General features: G+C 37.3%; 1 protein-coding gene across 2 annotated transcripts in view; it reads right to left on the bottom strand.

The window, feature by feature from the left end:
* LOC126471586 (lysine-specific demethylase phf2-like) overlaps positions 1-17,727 on the bottom strand; it is a 175,273-nt gene that overhangs the window by 56,200 nt on the left and 101,346 nt on the right. Inside the window, exons 9-10 of one of the 2 annotated variants that reach the window (XM_050099822.1) lie at positions 15,058-15,259; positions 8,241-8,393 (exon numbers count right to left, since the gene is read on the bottom strand). In XM_050099822.1, coding sequence (XP_049955779.1) covers positions 8,241-8,393; positions 15,058-15,259 — 355 coding nt within the window. The remainder of the gene's footprint in view (positions 1-8,240; positions 8,394-15,057; positions 15,260-17,727) is intronic. The other variant, XM_050099823.1, reaches the window with a different exon arrangement.

Here is a 17,727-nt window from a genome sequence, read left to right as displayed (position 1 = left end):
CTTAAGGTGCTTTCATTTTTTAAATATTTTAACAATGACAAACCTATTATAATATGCTATTTTTATCCACCTGACATCTTGTGTGTGATGTCAGTGTCAAATGAACATGTTTTACAACAACAAAATTTTAAGACCTGAAGATGACGGCATAGTCTGTTGAAACCAGTTGCCTTACACACACACACACACACACACACACACACACACACACACACACACACACACACAAAATAAATAAATAAATATATATCTCCTTGTGCGTTCAGTGGTTTTTAACATAGCTCACACAATACAGCTGTCACTGTCAGAACTGTACGATTGACACTTTTATTTTACCGTGAGCATGCGCGGGCGCGCGAAGAGAGAGAGAGAGAGAGAGAGAGAGAGAGAGAGAGAGAGAGAGAGAATTAATTTTAAAATATTTTGCTTTCAATTATTGTTTTACATTAGTGTGTGTCTCTTTGTAACATTTCAGATTGAACCTATGGCACATGTAAGACTGATAATTCATATAGTATCAAAATCACCATTTTAAACAACATTCAACTGAATATTGTGCCACTGGTGCATTGTTTTTCTTTGCTAACAAAGATCTCAATTACTTTTAGCATGGTAGTTCTTGCACACTGCACAAGAACAGCCACTTAATATAACAACACACTATTACCACACCTTTCCTTGATAACAAATAGATATACTTTCCATTTCCCATGCATACTACCTATTAAATAACTGGCTGCTCCTGTAACCTCTCTGCTGCAAAAAGATTTTACATAAAAATGTGGGTATATAGCCAAATAAGGTTGGCAACATGTTTATAAATCATTGACTACTTGGTCTCCACGTGTCTGAAAATTTCTACACAAGTACAACAAAAGAAGTGAAATGGGTGAAAATGATTAAATCAGAAAAATTACCCAGTGTGCACCCAACTGTTTTCAACACAAACACAATGAGCTCATTCCATAATTTCTTTGGAGAATTGGCACTAATGTGTGTTAGTGGAACTCAAATTTATATGTAAAAGGGAATACTTTGAGTGACATCAGTTTTGAGTGGTTAGAAATAGGGCTCCTCTTTGTTATTTAAGATGTTCAACATACGCAATTTTTATGTAAGTACAATAATGTACAACATGTAGTTTCTCTTTCTCCCACACATGCTTGGTGGTACAATATGGTATCTATAAAGTAGTTCATGAACACTACTGAAAACTGAACCCAAGACCTGTGCAGAGGACTAGACGAGTCCTTGATGGTGGCTGGTAGGCTACAATTTATCTCCTTAATCCACCTCCTGAGGTATGTTCTATTGGATTAAGATCTGGAGACATTGCAGGCCAGTCTATGCAATAAATTGACAAGAAATTCATCCAAAAGAGCAGCATCATCATTATTATCCACGAATTATCATATATGAAAATGAAGTGTGGCTGAATCGCACCTCTGACTAGTCATACAATTGGTTGCAGTATTTTATCAACCTACTGTCGTTGTGATCTTCAGTGCAGAGACTAGTTTCATGCAGCTCTCCATGCTACTCTATCCTGTGCAAGCTTCTTCATCTCCAAGAAACTAACACAACCTACATCCTTCTGAATCGGCTTAGTGTATTCATCACTTGGTCTATCTCTATGATTTTTACCCTCCCTGCTGCCCTCCAGTACTAAACTGGTGATCCCTTGATGGCTCAGAACATGTCCTTCCAACTGATCCCTTCTTCTAGTCAAGTTGTGCCACTAATTCCTCTTTTCCCCAATTCTATTCAATAACTCCCCATTAGTTATATGATCTACCCCTCTAATTTCAGTATTCTTCTGTAGCACCACATTTCGAAAGCTTCTATTCTCTTCTTGTCTCAACTGTTTATTGTCCATGTCTCTCTCTTCCATACATGGCTACACTTCATACAAATACTTTCAGAAAAGACTTCCTGACACTTAAATCTATACTCAATGTTAACAAATTTCTCTTCTTCAGAAACACTTTCCTTGCCATTTCGTCTACATTTTATATCCTCTCTACTTCGTCCATCGTCAGTTATTTTGCTCCCCAAATAGCAAAACTCACCTACTACTTAAAGTGTTTCATTTCCTAATCTAATTCCCTCAGCATCACCCGATTTAATTTGACTACATTCCATTATCCTCGTTGTGCTTTTGTTGATATTCATCTTATATCTTCCTTTCAAGACACCGTCCATTCCATTCAACTGCTGTTCCAGGTCCTTTGTTGTCTCTTACAGAATTACAATGTCATCCGTAAACGTCAAAGTTTTTATTTCTTCTCCATGGATTTTAATCCCTACTCCAAATTTTTCTTTTGTTTTCTTTAGTGCTTGCTCAATATACAGACTGAATAACACCAGGGATAGGCCATAACCCTGTCTCACTCCCTTCCCAACCACTGCTTCCCTTTCATGCCCCTCAACTTTCGTAACTGCCATCTGGTATACATACAAACTGTAAATAGCCTTTCACTCCCAGTATTTGACTCCTGCAACCTTCAGAATTTGAAACAGAGAATTCCAGTCAACATTGTCAAAAACTTTCTGTAAGTCTACAAATGCTAGAAACATGTGTTTGACTTTCCTTAATCTGTCTTCCAAGATAAGTTGTAGGGTCAGTATTGCCTCATTCGTTCCAACATTTCTATGGAATCCAAACCGATCTTCCCCGAGGTCAGCTTCTATCAGTTTTTCCATTCATCTGTAAAGAATTTGTGTTAGTATTTTGCAGCCGTGACTTATTAAACTGATAGTTTGGTAATTTTCACACCTGTCAACACTTGCTTTCTTTGGCATTGGAATTATTATATTCTTCTTGAAGTCTTAGGATATTTTGCCTGTCTCATACATCTTGCTCACCAGATGGTACAGTTTTGTCAGGGCTGGCTCTCCCAAGGCTATGAGTAGTTCTAATGGAATGCTGTCAACTCCCGGGGCCTTGTTTTGACTTGCTCTGTCAAATTCTTCATGCAGTATCATATCTCCCATTTCATCTTCATCTTCGTCCTCTCCCATTTCCATAATATCGCCCTTTTATAGACCCTCTATATACTCCTTCCACCTTTCTGCTTTCCCTTCTTTTCTTAGAACTGCTTTTCGATCTGAGCTTTTGATATTTTTCTTTAATTTTCCTGTAGGCAGTATCTATCTTACCCCTAGTGGTGTATGCCTCTACATCTTTACATTTGTCCTCTAGCCATCCCTGATTAGCCATTACACACTTCCAGTCGATCTCATTTTTGAGACGTTTGTATTCCTTTTTGCCTGCTTCATTTACTGCATTTTTGTATTTTCTCCTTTCATCAATTAAATTCAATATCTCTTCTGTTAGCCAAGGACTTCTACTACCCCTCGTCTTTTCACCTTACTTGATCCTCTGCTCCCTTCAATTTTTCATCCCTCAAAGCTAACCATTTTTCTTCTACTATATTTCTTTCCTCCATTCTTGTCAATCGTTCCCTAATGCTCTCTCTGAAACACCCTACAACCGCTGGTTCTTTCAGTTTATCCAAGTCCCATCTTCTTAAATTCCTACCTTTTCTAGTTTCTTCAGTTTTAATCTACAGTTCATAACCAATAAATTGTGCTCAAAGTCCACATCTGCCCCTGGAAATATCTTACAATTTAAAACCTGGTTCCTAAATCTCTGTCTTACCATTATGTAATCTATCTGAAACCTTCCAATGTCTCTAGGCCTCTTCCATGTATACAGCCTTCTTTCATGATTCTTAAACCAAGTGCTAGCTATGATTGCATTACGCTCTGTGCAAAAATCCTACCAGGCAGCTTCCCCTTTCATACCTTACCCTCATTCCATATTCACCTACTACTTTTCCTTCTCTTCCTTTTCCTACTATCGAATTCCAGTCCCCCATGAGTATTAAATTTTTGTCTCCCTTCACTATCTGAATAGTTTCTTTTCTCTCATCATACATTTCTTCAATCTCTTCGTCATTTGGGAAGCTAGTTGACATACAAACTTGTACTACTGTGGTAGGTGTGGGCTTTGTGTCTATCTTGGCTACAATAATGTGTGCACTATGCTGTTTGTAGTAGCTTATCCACACTCCTATTTTTTTTTTTTTTTTTTTAGTTCATTATTAAACCTACTCCTGCATTACCCCCATTTGATTTTGTATTTTTTACCCTGTATTCACCTGACCATAAGTCTTGTTCCTCCTGCCACCGAACTTCACTAATTCCCACTATATCTAACTTTAACCTATCCATTTCCCTTTTAAATTTTCTAACCTACCCGCCCGATTAAGGGATCTGACATTCCACACTCCGATCCATAGAATGCAAGTTTTGTTTCTCCTGATAACGTCTTCCTAGTAGGCCCTACCTGGAGATCTGAATGGGGGACCATTTTACCTCCGGAATATTTTATCCAGGAGGACGCAATCATCATTTAACAATACAGTAAAGCTGGATGCCCTCGGGAAAAATTATGGCTGTAGTTTCCCCTGCTTTCAGCCGTTAGCAGTACCAACACAGCAAAGCCGTTTTGGTTAACGTTACAAGGCCAGTCAATCATCCAGACTGTTGCACCTGCAACTACTGACAAGGCTGCTGCTCCTCTTCAGGTACCACACGTTTGTCTGGCCTCTCAACATATACCCCTCCGTTGTGGTTGCACCTACAGTACGGCTATGTGTATCACTGAGGCATGCAAGCCTCCCCACCAACGGCAAGGTCCATGGTTCATGGGGAGGGGAGGGGAGAGGGGTGTTGTTATCAACCCATAAGTATTAAAAAAATCCCTTATCTTCAATGAATATGTGAATCTCTAGCCATCTATCCGACACAATGTCTACATACAATTTCCATGCTGTTGAGTTGATGCCATGGTGGCCACCAAATCTTAATTGTCAAATTCACAGTTTTTTCCAGGTTTTCATATAACTTATTTTTACTCAATGGAGTTAGCAAACATACTATGCTGCAAAGAACCACTTACATATTTTTAAAATATGGTGTGTATCAAAAAGAATCATCCGATTTGGTGCATTTATATTTCTGAAACTAATACACATATACAACTGAATTTTGTTTTTTGATGAACGGGAAACTCAAAGTTCTTTTTTTTCACACCTTTTCATAGGTGTTGAATATGCCCCCCCCCCACCCCCTCGAGATACACGGCTTATGACAATGTGGTATTTAAACTGTTCCCACACTGCAGTGAGCATGTCTTGAGTTACAGCTTCCACAGCTGCTGTTATGCAATGGCTCAGTTCAGTTCATTCATTGTTGTTGGTAATGGAGGGACATAAACAGGGTCTTTTATAAACCTGCACAATAAATATTCACATATAGTCAGGTCCAGTGACCTTTGAGTCCAATAATGTAAGGCAGAATTATTTGGTCCAGTGTGACCAATTCATCGTTTAGTTTGTCTCCTTCATGGAGAGCTTGTAGTAGTTGAATTTTGTATGGTTTCACATGTAAACGTCGGTGCAACATGTGTGAGACGGACATCAGGGGCATGTTGAGCTGCTGAGCTGCATGGTGAACGGAGTTCTGCAGACTTCTTGTGATACTATAGCGGATATATTCGACATCTGTGTCAGACACTCGGGGGCAGCTCGACAATTTGCCTTTACACAAACAACCTGTTCTTGGAATTGTTCATGCCATCGTCTAATGCTCTTTGCTGTAAGAGGATCCACACCATATGTAGTACGAAAGCCACGCTGAAGAGTTACTACTGACCCACACTGCGTAAAACATGGAACACAAAACACTTTCTGTCATCCCGACATCACTTTTACTGGAAGTGAAGTGGGCACATACTGTTACTACTTAGAGGGAACCATGTAAAACTCGAAAGTTTGCTCTTTCCAACAGTACCTATCTCAAGTAACATAATAGTTATGATTTTTTTTAATCGGATGATTCTTTTTGATACACCTGTATATGTCATCCAAATTGAATCATGACAAGTTAAGATAAACTCCATGTACACTGTAATAGACTAAGTCAAGTTTGAGCAGTTGGAGGATACTGCATGTCATAATGAGACACGGTTTGCATTTAAATTGTATTTGTTTATGCAATGCTGTCTGTTCATTTAAACTAGATTCCTTATGAGCAATCAATGGTTTAAACAGTCAGTGTGTGACAGAGGTGACAAAGGGCAGACACATTAAAATACACAGTCAATGACTGTACAACATTGCAGTTCATATCAAAAGAAAACTTGAAGTTTCATTTAGAACCTTTGTTGTTTAAGTTTTTTATAACAACAGTAACCTAGAATCGGTTTGTTAACCCATAGAATGTCCTTGTATGATTATGTAACCAAGACTCCACAACAAATCATATGTTACGTGTATGGCATTTTTCAATCTGTCTATACAGCTACACTATGTAATAGAAGTGACAGAACAGTGTATGGGATAGTTTTGAGTAAATTTGGCACGCCATCAACAACTACACGAGATATAAGTTTTAATGTTTGTCAAGTCTACCGAGATAAGCGATCAAGTGATGTGTAATGGGCACAACATAATGCTGCATATCCTCACCTCTCTGCACACACACACACACACACACACACACACACACACACACACACACACACACACACACAGACAGACAGAGAGAGAGAGAGAGAGAGAGAGAGAGAGAGAGGATATTTGACAATTTATTTCCAAAATAACATTTTGAAACCCACTGTATTTTGTATGATTGACTGTACTTTCAAGAACTGAATAGTCATTTTTCTGTTTCAGTTTTTCATTTATATTCATCCCAATGATGGATTTCAATTTCCACATCATTAAAACATCAGTATAGTCAAACAAAACTCTAGTAACAGATCAATGAATTTTAATGCCTCTATGTGTGTAATAAAATAGGCCTAATGGAAAATGTTATGAAGGTACAGTTCTGGAACTTTGAGGAGATGAAATGCGACATGGGAAATAATTTCAGGAACAATGCATGTGTAGCATTGACACTCACAGCATCATCCGGAAGTAATATATTAGTTATATGCTCAATAGTGCATTTTAAATGAAAACATCATTCTGTTCTAATTGAGATGCTTCATTTTTTTTTATTCTTGCAGTTCTACAAAAGATACCAAAATATACACACATAATCCTCAAACCAGATAACTGTGAGTTTGCTATACTGGTGTAACGTGATTTATATTATGATAATGATGTATTATGTAGCAATGAATTAAAATTTGTACCATCACCAGTATAAATTGTAATTCATTGCTTCAGCCTACATCATTAACATATGTCTCAGGAACATCAATGATTCATCTATATTATTTTCATTTTTTCAATAATATTTTACAACATCACTGAAGACAGATATACACCATTTACAGGTCTATATGTGAAATAAATTAAACCTACCTATATTTCATGAACATTCACAAATTCTGGTTTTGGTACTTTAAGTGACATTTCACCAAACAAATAACTTGGAACATTCATAAAGTAGTACAGTTCATATTGCATTATGAACAATATGATCAAAAACCACAGCTGCTAACTTTCAGAAGATGGTGTTAGTAATCACGTGGCAATTATGGAGGCAGGTCCAGGGGGCCTTGGCCAGAAAATTTTACAAATTGGAAGGCTGATTTAGGGCTTTAAATGCTACATTTCAGACAATTTCTGAACCTCAATAAAGATTTTCTAGGAATAAAAAATTTAAATGGAAAAAATGTAAATGGGACAAGAAATATGTAAATGGGGGCAAGAAATATGTAAATGGGGCAAGAAATATGTAAATGGGGCAAGAAATATGTAAATGGGGGAAAAAAATCAAGCATATTTTTAGTAAGTCATCATCTAGTGCAAATTCTTCTTTGATGTGGTTACATCAGTTGATGAAAAGACTTCTGACATATTCACAAAATTAAAGTACGATTTTTTGAAACTGGTACAATAAATGTAGCTTCTAGTGTCTAAATCAATGACAGTATCTTCACCCCCTTCCTAATATTTATTATTATTATTTTTTTTTTTTCAAACTTCAGTTCCAGCAGGCAAGCAGATGCAGATACTACAGAAGGTTTGATAAATCTCGCAATGAAATTTGTAAATAAGATATTTACAATGCTGTGAAGTTTCTGAATTACTGGCTCTTTTTTCTGTAGGAATGCATTTGGTTATGTAAACAACAAGAGTATTCAGCAAAAAACAGAAGAAGATAGATAGATTTAGTTTAGTAACTGGGCCATTTAGAGTTGGTGTACTTTACTTAACCCTTTGAGTGCTGCGCCGGTGCGTGTGGCTGGTCGTGTCAAGCCAGCCCTTGGGGCCACCTAATCTGTGTACCTGGGCTGGCAGCCACTTCCGTGCACTACTGTATGTGCCTGCGCTCTCCACTTGGCCGTCCTCGCCCTGGCCTGAGTATTTCTGGAACCACAGCGATCGTGACAGTCTCGCAATCAGTGTGATCGCTGACGTTACAAATAAACACAGGATATCTCGATACTTATTCCATAGCTTTGAATCTGGAGATGAATTGCTTGACAGACCTAATGTATACAAACTTCTTACGCTGATAACATGTAACTCCTCATCAAAGGCTTTCTTTCATTTGCAATTAGTTCTTGAGAATCGTCATAAGGTCTCAGTATACATCTGTGTTTCACTTGGCATACTGATAATTAATTATCAGATTTTTGTAGGCAACTTATGTTGTAAACGCTGCAGAATCTGTAATGAGCAAATGTTGATGTTCTTCTGCAGTAGTGCAATAATTTGCCCACAAACAACTTTCGAGGAAAGCATCTGGATGCCGAGACACACTTTTGAAGCTAATCACTTATTTTGAGAGCATTAACCCAATAAATTATTGCCAAGGAAACTTCAAAATCAAAAATTCAACATTTCTGAATTCTTTTTATATGGGATGCAATTGTTATTGTACAGTGGAAACAAACAATGATTTATAACTTTTGTTTAAGAATTAGATAAGGAAATACTCAAGTTTCTAAACTACCTAATTAAACGTCACCTTTAATTCCTAATGACCTTTTGTGCTACAGAAACAGGTGTGCAACTGACCAACGTGTGCCAAGACGCCTTTTCCAAGTGTAGGCCTAGAATTTTTTCACAAATCCAGTGTCCTGGAAAAATATGACAGCAATCCATTACTGAATATTACTACAAAATTGTAGCCTGGGTTGTGGTAAAGGATATTTATTTAAGCGGCGACTAGTTTCAGGCAAAGCCCATTTTCAAACAACCATGTCAAAAAGGAATGTGACAAATACGTTACAGCTGCTAATAAAACCACAGAACATCGATACCTATCCATCTTCTATGGTTTTATTAACAGCTATAATGTGGTTGTCACAGTCTTTATTTTATGTGATGGTTTGAAAATGAGCTTCACCCAAAACTAGTCTCTGCTTAGATAAAAATCTTTTACCGCAACCCAGGCTACAATTTTGTAGTAATAATAATGCTAGAATTTTTTTGTTTAATTAATGATATTTGCACTGAGTTTAAGGTTTACATTCTACCAAGAAGTTATGGAAGAATCCGTAAATTTGAACTAAGTTTTTATTTTTGCACCTTCTGTACGAACATTTGAAGCATCCAGTCTGTGTTTGTCAGCACAGGCTGGACGGTTCCACATGTTCGTACATAAGGTGTTTGTCAGCAAAGTAATTTATCTGGAGAGGCTCTTCAAGCTCAGATAATTTGGTGATTTTTTGTTTTGCACAGTTGTATTTCCCATCCTTATTTCTCATCTGAGCTTTGGACTGGCAATGGCGAAGTTAATTTTTTTTAAATTTTTGTAATTATTTTTATTATTTTTTTTTAATTTTTAAGTAATTTTTTTCAGAAGTAAGGGCTCCATTTCATCTTCCAGCTGTAGCAACTTGGCTAAAAGTTCTTCTTTGTGTGGTATGTTTCAAAACATCAGTCAACGCACAAAGGTACATTAAGTGTTTTGCATTCATATTTTGTTTCTCGACGCACATTCTGTTTTGAGCACACTGCACATCTATGCTATAGTCCGCGTTTCTTGGACCGGTCACTTGGAATGACATGTGGAAAGTGCCTACCAGTAAAGCGAAGAAGATTCTCGTCATCAGAGTGTCTTCCTTTCCTATCTCTCTTCCGTTCTATTTTTCCACACGTTCTTGCACCAGAGATAAATGAAAATGTGGGGAGGAGGGGGGGGGGGGGGGAGAGAAGATTTACGCACAGATGCAACAGACCTTATTAGCATATTGGAGTGGTCTACTGCTCCCATATTTGTATTGTAACCAATAACACATTGAAGCTTGCACAGGATAGAGTAGCACGGAGAGCTGCATCAAACCAGTCTCAGGACTGAAGACCACAACAACAACAACAACAACAACACATTGAGGCTTCATTACTTTTTTGCCAGTCGTCCTGTTTGTCTTTCCCGTGTCATGCATTTCTGTAGTGTTGCAGGTAGTCAGCATGGACACTTCTCTCTTGTCGCACCACTTGATGGCAAGCATTGCGTCAGTTGACATAAACTCAACTTCTCCTCATTTCAGTTTCTTTTGTAGCTTCGCAAAGTTGCACCTGTTCCTACGTACAGTACCGCATGCTGTTGTTCTCTGGTTGTGAAGCCAGAGGAACAAGGCTGGACTTGTATACCAATTGTCGACATGCAGGGTATGTCCACATTCAAGGTATGGCTTCATTAGTGTTGTCACATTATCACCAGATTTCCCCAAATTATGAACTTCAATTTCTGTTGTTGTGCCTGTGTATACAATGAAATCCAAGACGTATCCAGTTTTACAGTCGCACAACACGAATGTTTTGATTCCAAATCTATTTTGTTTCAAAGGTATGTATTGTTTAAAAGATAGGCAACCTTTGAAAAATAATAGGCTTTCATTGACACAGAGTTTTCTGTATGGATTAAATGCACTGCAGAATGCCACATGAACTGCATCAATTACTTTCCTAATTTTAAACAAACTGTCATCTCTACGACTGGCCGAGATGTCACTAAACTGCAACATTCTCAAAAGTAATATAAAACAGTCACGGGACGTAACTTCGCCAAAACTTGGAGTACTCAGAAGTACGTTTTGAAAAGATCTTTGATGTGCAGATGTGCAGCAACATGTACGCTGCATTTCTTCGTTTTACGGAGGTTTAAATTCGAATTCCACCAAACACTGCATGTTACTTTCTGAAGCAATGAAATCGAGATTGCGACGCACTTTTGTAAGCCAGTCATAGCTCATGTCACGTGATCTCGGCAGCTGACGACAGCACAGGACATGTAGTGTAGTCAACCAATAGCAAGATCACTCTTAAATAGTGCGAACACACAAAAAGAAAAGTTAATGGTTTAAATTAATATACACAGTTTTGCTAGAAGAAAAACAAAACTTTCACAAATAATATTGGTCTCTAAGATTAATAAGCTGCAAGAGAAGCTAAGCTTCCACATATAATGCTGATCATTTTGCGCATGTTACACTTAGATACATCACACAAATGTGCCAGTAAAATTTTTAATAATGATGTAAATGTCTGATTTTCTGGGTTCTAAATTCTTCTAGATGGTCGTCCTCAAAGAGTTGATTTTTAAATGAGAGTCAAACGCTCTGTGATTTAAGAAATTCATCTTACATTCTCACACATAGTTCATCTTGCGTAAAAGGAAATTTACTTTGCGCAGCTATGACGACGCAGGAAGCCCGCATGTTCGTACGTGTAAAACATTAAAAGATCTTGCACTATGTCATAAAAGAAACAAGACATCAAAGAATACTTCAGGAGCATCGGAATTTCGTGAACTATACTAAAATGCATAATTCGGCTTCAAGTGCACAACCATATGTCCGAATTCGGATTTAAAGTTTCTTGAGTACCAGTACTGTATTATCTCATGTTTGGTCCTTTATTATGGCATAATGCCATACGAGCTACAAGATGGAAAACATGCACTTGAAATGCAGTGAACAGTTGAAACTAGCCAACAGTGTGAAATTAAACACTTCGTTTCAAATAAATTGACGGCTTCAGGGTAAAATATTAATAAAAGACGAATCTCTTTAGCAAACCGACAAAAATAACTTCATTGTTCTGTAAGGTGATTAATGCTTGACTATCAGAAAGGTGGAAATAAAACCTGAAACTAACATCATATTTTAGCCTTCCGTAATTACGCGAACGTATTTTAATTCATTTGGTAGCTCCCGGCCACAGTAATCCGTTTCGTTTTTATTTAATGCGAAAGCAACAAATGAAAAGGAAACAGCAAAATCACTAAAAGTAAACACATGTCACGTGGAGACTACCCACCTCCCCACTACAACTCAGACTGCTCTGTGGATCAGCCCTGGATCTACGATATTTCTGAACTGGAGCAATTTAGATAGTGGCGCCCAGCCACACATCTGTAGCTAGAAGTGGGAGAAGGTACTACTCATAGGCGACTCAAATGCGCATGCGCAAGAGCTCACCCGCAACTGCTCAAATGAATCAAATGTAAACAGCTGTCATGTCACGTTCATCAGAGGCAATTTGTTGTTAGGAAGCACTGCATATTCTTCCTAAAGCCTTTGACACACTTTGGTTGGCAGACGCTTGTATAAGCACTGTGTTTTGTTGTTGTATATGGCGCATTTCCTTTGCGAATTAAGTTTTATTTTCGTTTTTTTTCTCTCATTCATGGTTTTTTGCTGCAGCATTATTCTGTAGAAGCTGGATACACTAATATCCTTCGTTAGAGTATTGGTTCTTATCAATCAAAATCACAAAAATTTAACTGGTAACTAAAAGAAGGAAAAGTTCCTGAAATTCTAAAAAATTCCAGGGTTTTTCCTGGTTTTCTCCTGGACGAAAAAATTCCCAGGTTTTTCCCAGATCTCCTGGATGTCCCGGGTTGTATACACCCTGTTACAAGGAAAAGCCTTGAACCTTATGACATCACTTGGTTCAAAAACAGTTTTATTTCTATTCTATATGCTGTCATGGGCAGAACAAAAAATGTTCGTTGCCACTCAACATAACCTATCTTAGTAAACTGTGGTAACGAAATTATTCATAGACAGGTTTACTCAGTACTCAGGAAGGAAATCATTATGTACATTTGACAAGTAGTAGCATACGATCAGTGAAATGTAAACAGTACGTTTCCTGTTTTTTTTTTAACATTAAATTATAAAGCGTGCATTTCCATAATTTTTAGTAACTTCCCATAACTCTGTAATTAAGGTAACAAATCCATAAGAATTACAGACAATCCATAATAACTGGCAGCCATGAAAAATCAACAAAAATATTTACAAGAAACCTACTTTCTCAAATGTTCAGTTCATAATTGTAGCTGCAACAGCCAACATTTTTGTTTTCTTATAATCTAACTTGTTAATTTCAGACTGCATTATTTTTTCGGAAACTTCTGGTTATTGTTGTTTGACAATTTCACTTAGTCGTTTCTTTTTATCGTTTTTATACAAGGAACTTGCATTATGCATAGACAGAAGTAAACTTCTGTCAATTTCAAAATTGTCAACACAGTCTACATCACTGATCATAGCATAAATAGGTCTTTGAGCATCAAGACTTTTTTGTCTTCAATCGTCATATGATCAATAGACATGTGTCTGAAGTGGTGTAAGCAGGACACATGCTGTCTGGCATACAGGTTCATTGCCTACGCCCTGAACAGTTTATCAGGAAGCTACAACTCTTAGGGCAACAGTACAGCTTGCTACGGACTTTTTCGGTCACTTATGACCACATATTGACACAGTTGTGGAGTGGTTAGTTTCAGTCAATCTAACACAGGCCACTAACATCATCAACATGATGTTGAACCAAAATCTTCCTTCCTTCTTACCAACAATCGAAGTTTTCCATGACTCTGAATTACACTAAAGCCACGAAGTGACACCGAGTGGCATTTTCAAAACTGCTGAGACTGTGACTTGCGTCTAGTTGAAAGTAACAAAATGATCCTACTCAGCAAAACATTGTCAAAATAGTGGCTTCTAGAAGTGAAAGGAAGGAATATTAGTGTAGAAAATCACACTGGCAATGAAATGATTAGGAGTTTATTAATCAGTCAATGTTTTTCACAATACCACTTCACTGAGATTAGAAAAGTGTGGCTAGGCTAAGTGGCTCTGTGGGTAAGTGGCAGATTACCGATTCAAAGGTTTGGGAATTGCTCCGCAGTTGATCCAACACCATTTTCTGTCACTTATTGCTTCTTCCATCTTTGGCATTGAAGAAGGAAATGTCAAGTTACACCATGGTTCAGAGTCCATGTCAAATTGTAGGTCTCTCTCTCCGACTCAACAAGTCAGTTCTAAAGTCAAAGGAAGGTACTGGTATATGATCTCCAAGAGGAGTACTGCAGTATTCAAATCGACCTTTAGCTGGGTAAACTTCTACAGATATGTTATCTAACAGTTTTCTGATTTCCCACACAATTCTGGTAGAAAAATCAATAGCAGAACCCAGGTTATAAGTGATGTGCTCAAATTCAAGTTCCGCAATTTCAAATTTTTACTAAAAACTATTACTATGCTGTTTTATGGTCTCTGTTTTGAAAGTACACGCAGACCTTTGAACAACTTTCACATGCCCACAATTACTCATAATTCTTCTGCATGAAAATCAAAGGTTAAATGCAAACTAAGACAACTGTCCTGGCCTGTAAGATTCAAACACAGAAATTTCAGTCAGCAAATAAGCTCTTGCCATGTAGACCATGGACATGACTTTCCACCAGCTAATGCTCACACACTTACTTTACGTTCACAAATTTTTTATGCATACAAAAATATCAGGGTATTTTAAGAAACTCCAGTTACTCCAGCAGAGGGAAGAAGGAAACAGAGAGATGACATTGCCACAAAAACAGATGAGTTAAATATAGATTTCTTGATAATAGTATAGTTACATTATTGTGTCAGCTACCCACAACATGTAAAATTCTGTTGTAAGCTAGCCTTCTTTGTGCTGCAATATTAATTGCCAGCAGTGTATTTCGCCATTTGTCTTCATTTACTAAACAATACATTTTGTATAAAAAAACTATAAACATACTTACATCTCTTTCTTGATACCAGCGCTTTAATCGAAGTAAAAGTGCTTTAATCCCCACTGCAAGATAATCAGGAAGTTTCTTCCCTTGCTTATTTAGTTCTTTCATTTCCATAAGAATGCTACCAGCAGCATACCAGTTTATAGTCTCAAATGCAGGGTAGCAAAATTTGTTTGGAGTCTGTGCTCTTCGCTCCATCTCATATATTCTGTAACATGAAAATTGCAAAAATATTTCAACAGCTGAACTGTTGCAGACAATATGTTTTGTAGCCCCGAATTTACACTCACGTCCTAACTTAACTACAACCTCTTGATGTGCAAAGTATCCAAGAAACCGGTGACCAGCAACCTGCAGCACCACTATTAATCATGCTCACTTTGTTCACACTGATTAAAGCTGAGCTCTATGAACAAACGCAAAACAAGAAAAATTCAGTTTCAACCCTAAAAGTGAAATGTAACAACTCGCTGTTGCTACATGAGCTGACATGATACTGACCGATGAGCAGTCCTGGTTAGAACACATTTACAGGTTATAGGGGACACAGACAGATTCCAAATGAAAAACGAATGATAGGAAGAAAAATAAGAGCAAATAAAAAAGGCAATAAAATGATGAAAGCGATGCAAAGAAAGACTAAAAAGAAGACTACACTGAGACCAATTAATAGAAAATAATAATCACAACTATTTGATAAAGATTTAAAAATACAAGTATTAGCACCCAATGGGATCTGAACTCGCGAGCTCCACGATTTGAAGCCGTAACTGTACCCCTGTGCTACCGAAGACATTTTGATGGTGTTGTTGTATATATTTATCTTTAGAAACGGTTGCACTGATCATTTGCTGCCTTCCAAAAGTTGGGTTTCATGCCATGTCGTACGAAGTTTACCTACTGTAAGCCAATCTTTGTGATGATAATAACTGAATATGTGAAGCTCAATTGCATCTTGTGTGAAAGAATCCAGTAGTCTGTGACTAGAAGTGTGTATAAATTGTGCATTATTTAATTGCCACTGATGCTGAGTGCTCTGATTGGAGGAACACACCTCCAGCATGTGAAGTATCAACTAGCAAGTAATTTTAAGCACAGAGCTGTAATGTAAAAAATGAATGAGCAGTCACAAATATAAACCTCAAATTTTTATACGTTTTTCCATATTCATGAAGTGCACATTGTAATCATCATCATGTAAGCAAAATGCTCACAAATTTGAATATAAATTTTTAACAGTAGAAAAGGTAAAATCTCAATAATCTCAAAAAGTGTGTATCCTGACCTACAAAACAAGAAAATACTACACTCAGGCTTTAATAAATAAAATATGTTTAACTAGTATCCTATGACTGAACTGGAACTGAATTATGTTAATAGAGGTGCACTTCAAGAAATTGTGATACACAAGAAGTAAGAAGTAAGAACAGAACAAATCTGGGATGAAGCAGAGGATTCCATCTGTAATTTATCAACTTTTAACAGTAGTAAACCAGCTGACATTGTTTATTACTGGCAAATTAATGGAACTTAACTTGCAAAGAGCACATTTTCATCAAAGCTGTTGTTCTAATTGAAATATCAATTCACTATCAAATACTTTTCTCTTCTATTTGCGTGCAGGTCTCATACAGTGTGTATAAAAACATGTCAGAAATTATAGGGCTTCATTCTTCACTTTAAAACCTTACAAAAAGTTCATGTGAACCTGGGTCCCAAAATCCTTCATTAGGGAGATATGAAAGGAATTCCCTATAGTAACCCCTGGTCGTATAATTTACCAATAGTGTGCATTTTTACTTAGTTTCTTGTTTACAGTTGGTAAAAGCATTTGTTTTGTTTTGTTTGATTGTTGTCTGGTCTGTTTCAGAATAACTTACATCACAACACCACATAACTATGTATTCACACACCACTATGTATTCAGTGTCTGAAATGATGGATATGCACAATATGTAAGGCCTATCAGATGGGAATGCAGATGTAGCATGTCAATTTTATACTCTATATTAACCTGGCAGGAAGTTGCCTTGTGCAAGAACATTTGTATGACTCCATCAGAGTTTGCAAGAGATAGGATCATTTGAAAAGAGGGTTGCAGATGATGGGACACCATGAGGTGTACAAATGCCCGAGCTGGAAGAAAAGGTGCTTTGTACTGTGAATGAAAGCCCATCAACTGGTACAAGGAGAAATGCGAAAAGGGAGGGCATTAATCACTTGATGATCTGGATCATTCTGTATGAATATCTTCTTTGTCCATATCATCTTTAATAGGTACAAGGATTAAATGAGGCAAACTTTCAGCCAAGAATAACTTACAGTCAGCACATGTTACAACAGTGTGCTGTGTTTCTGTCGTTCTTAGCATGTATGTTACTCACTGATGAGGCTAGTTTCTTACACAATGGAATCTTCCACTGTCATAACAATCATGTTTGGTCTTAAGAAAGCCCTCATGAAGTTCAACAAGACAGACATCAACAGCAGTTCAGCCTCTATATGTGTGGTGGAATCCTTCATGTTCATCTCACTGGTCCCAATTTCTTTCCAAAATGTCTTATTGGAGAGCCGTATCTGCAGTTTCTCAGACATTAGTTGCTTAATTTACCTGATTATGCAGTTCTAGATGTCAACGAACTCAGTTTATGTACAGTAGCACTCCAGGGAGGCTAC

The sequence above is a fragment of the Schistocerca serialis genome, chromosome 3, assembly GCF_023864345.2.
Source record: "Schistocerca serialis cubense isolate TAMUIC-IGC-003099 chromosome 3, iqSchSeri2.2, whole genome shotgun sequence".
NCBI classification, from domain to species: Eukaryota; Metazoa; Arthropoda; class Insecta; order Orthoptera; family Acrididae; genus Schistocerca; species Schistocerca serialis.
The sequence above is the reverse complement of the archived record's forward strand: the minus strand, read 5'-3'. Positions and strand labels throughout refer to the sequence as shown.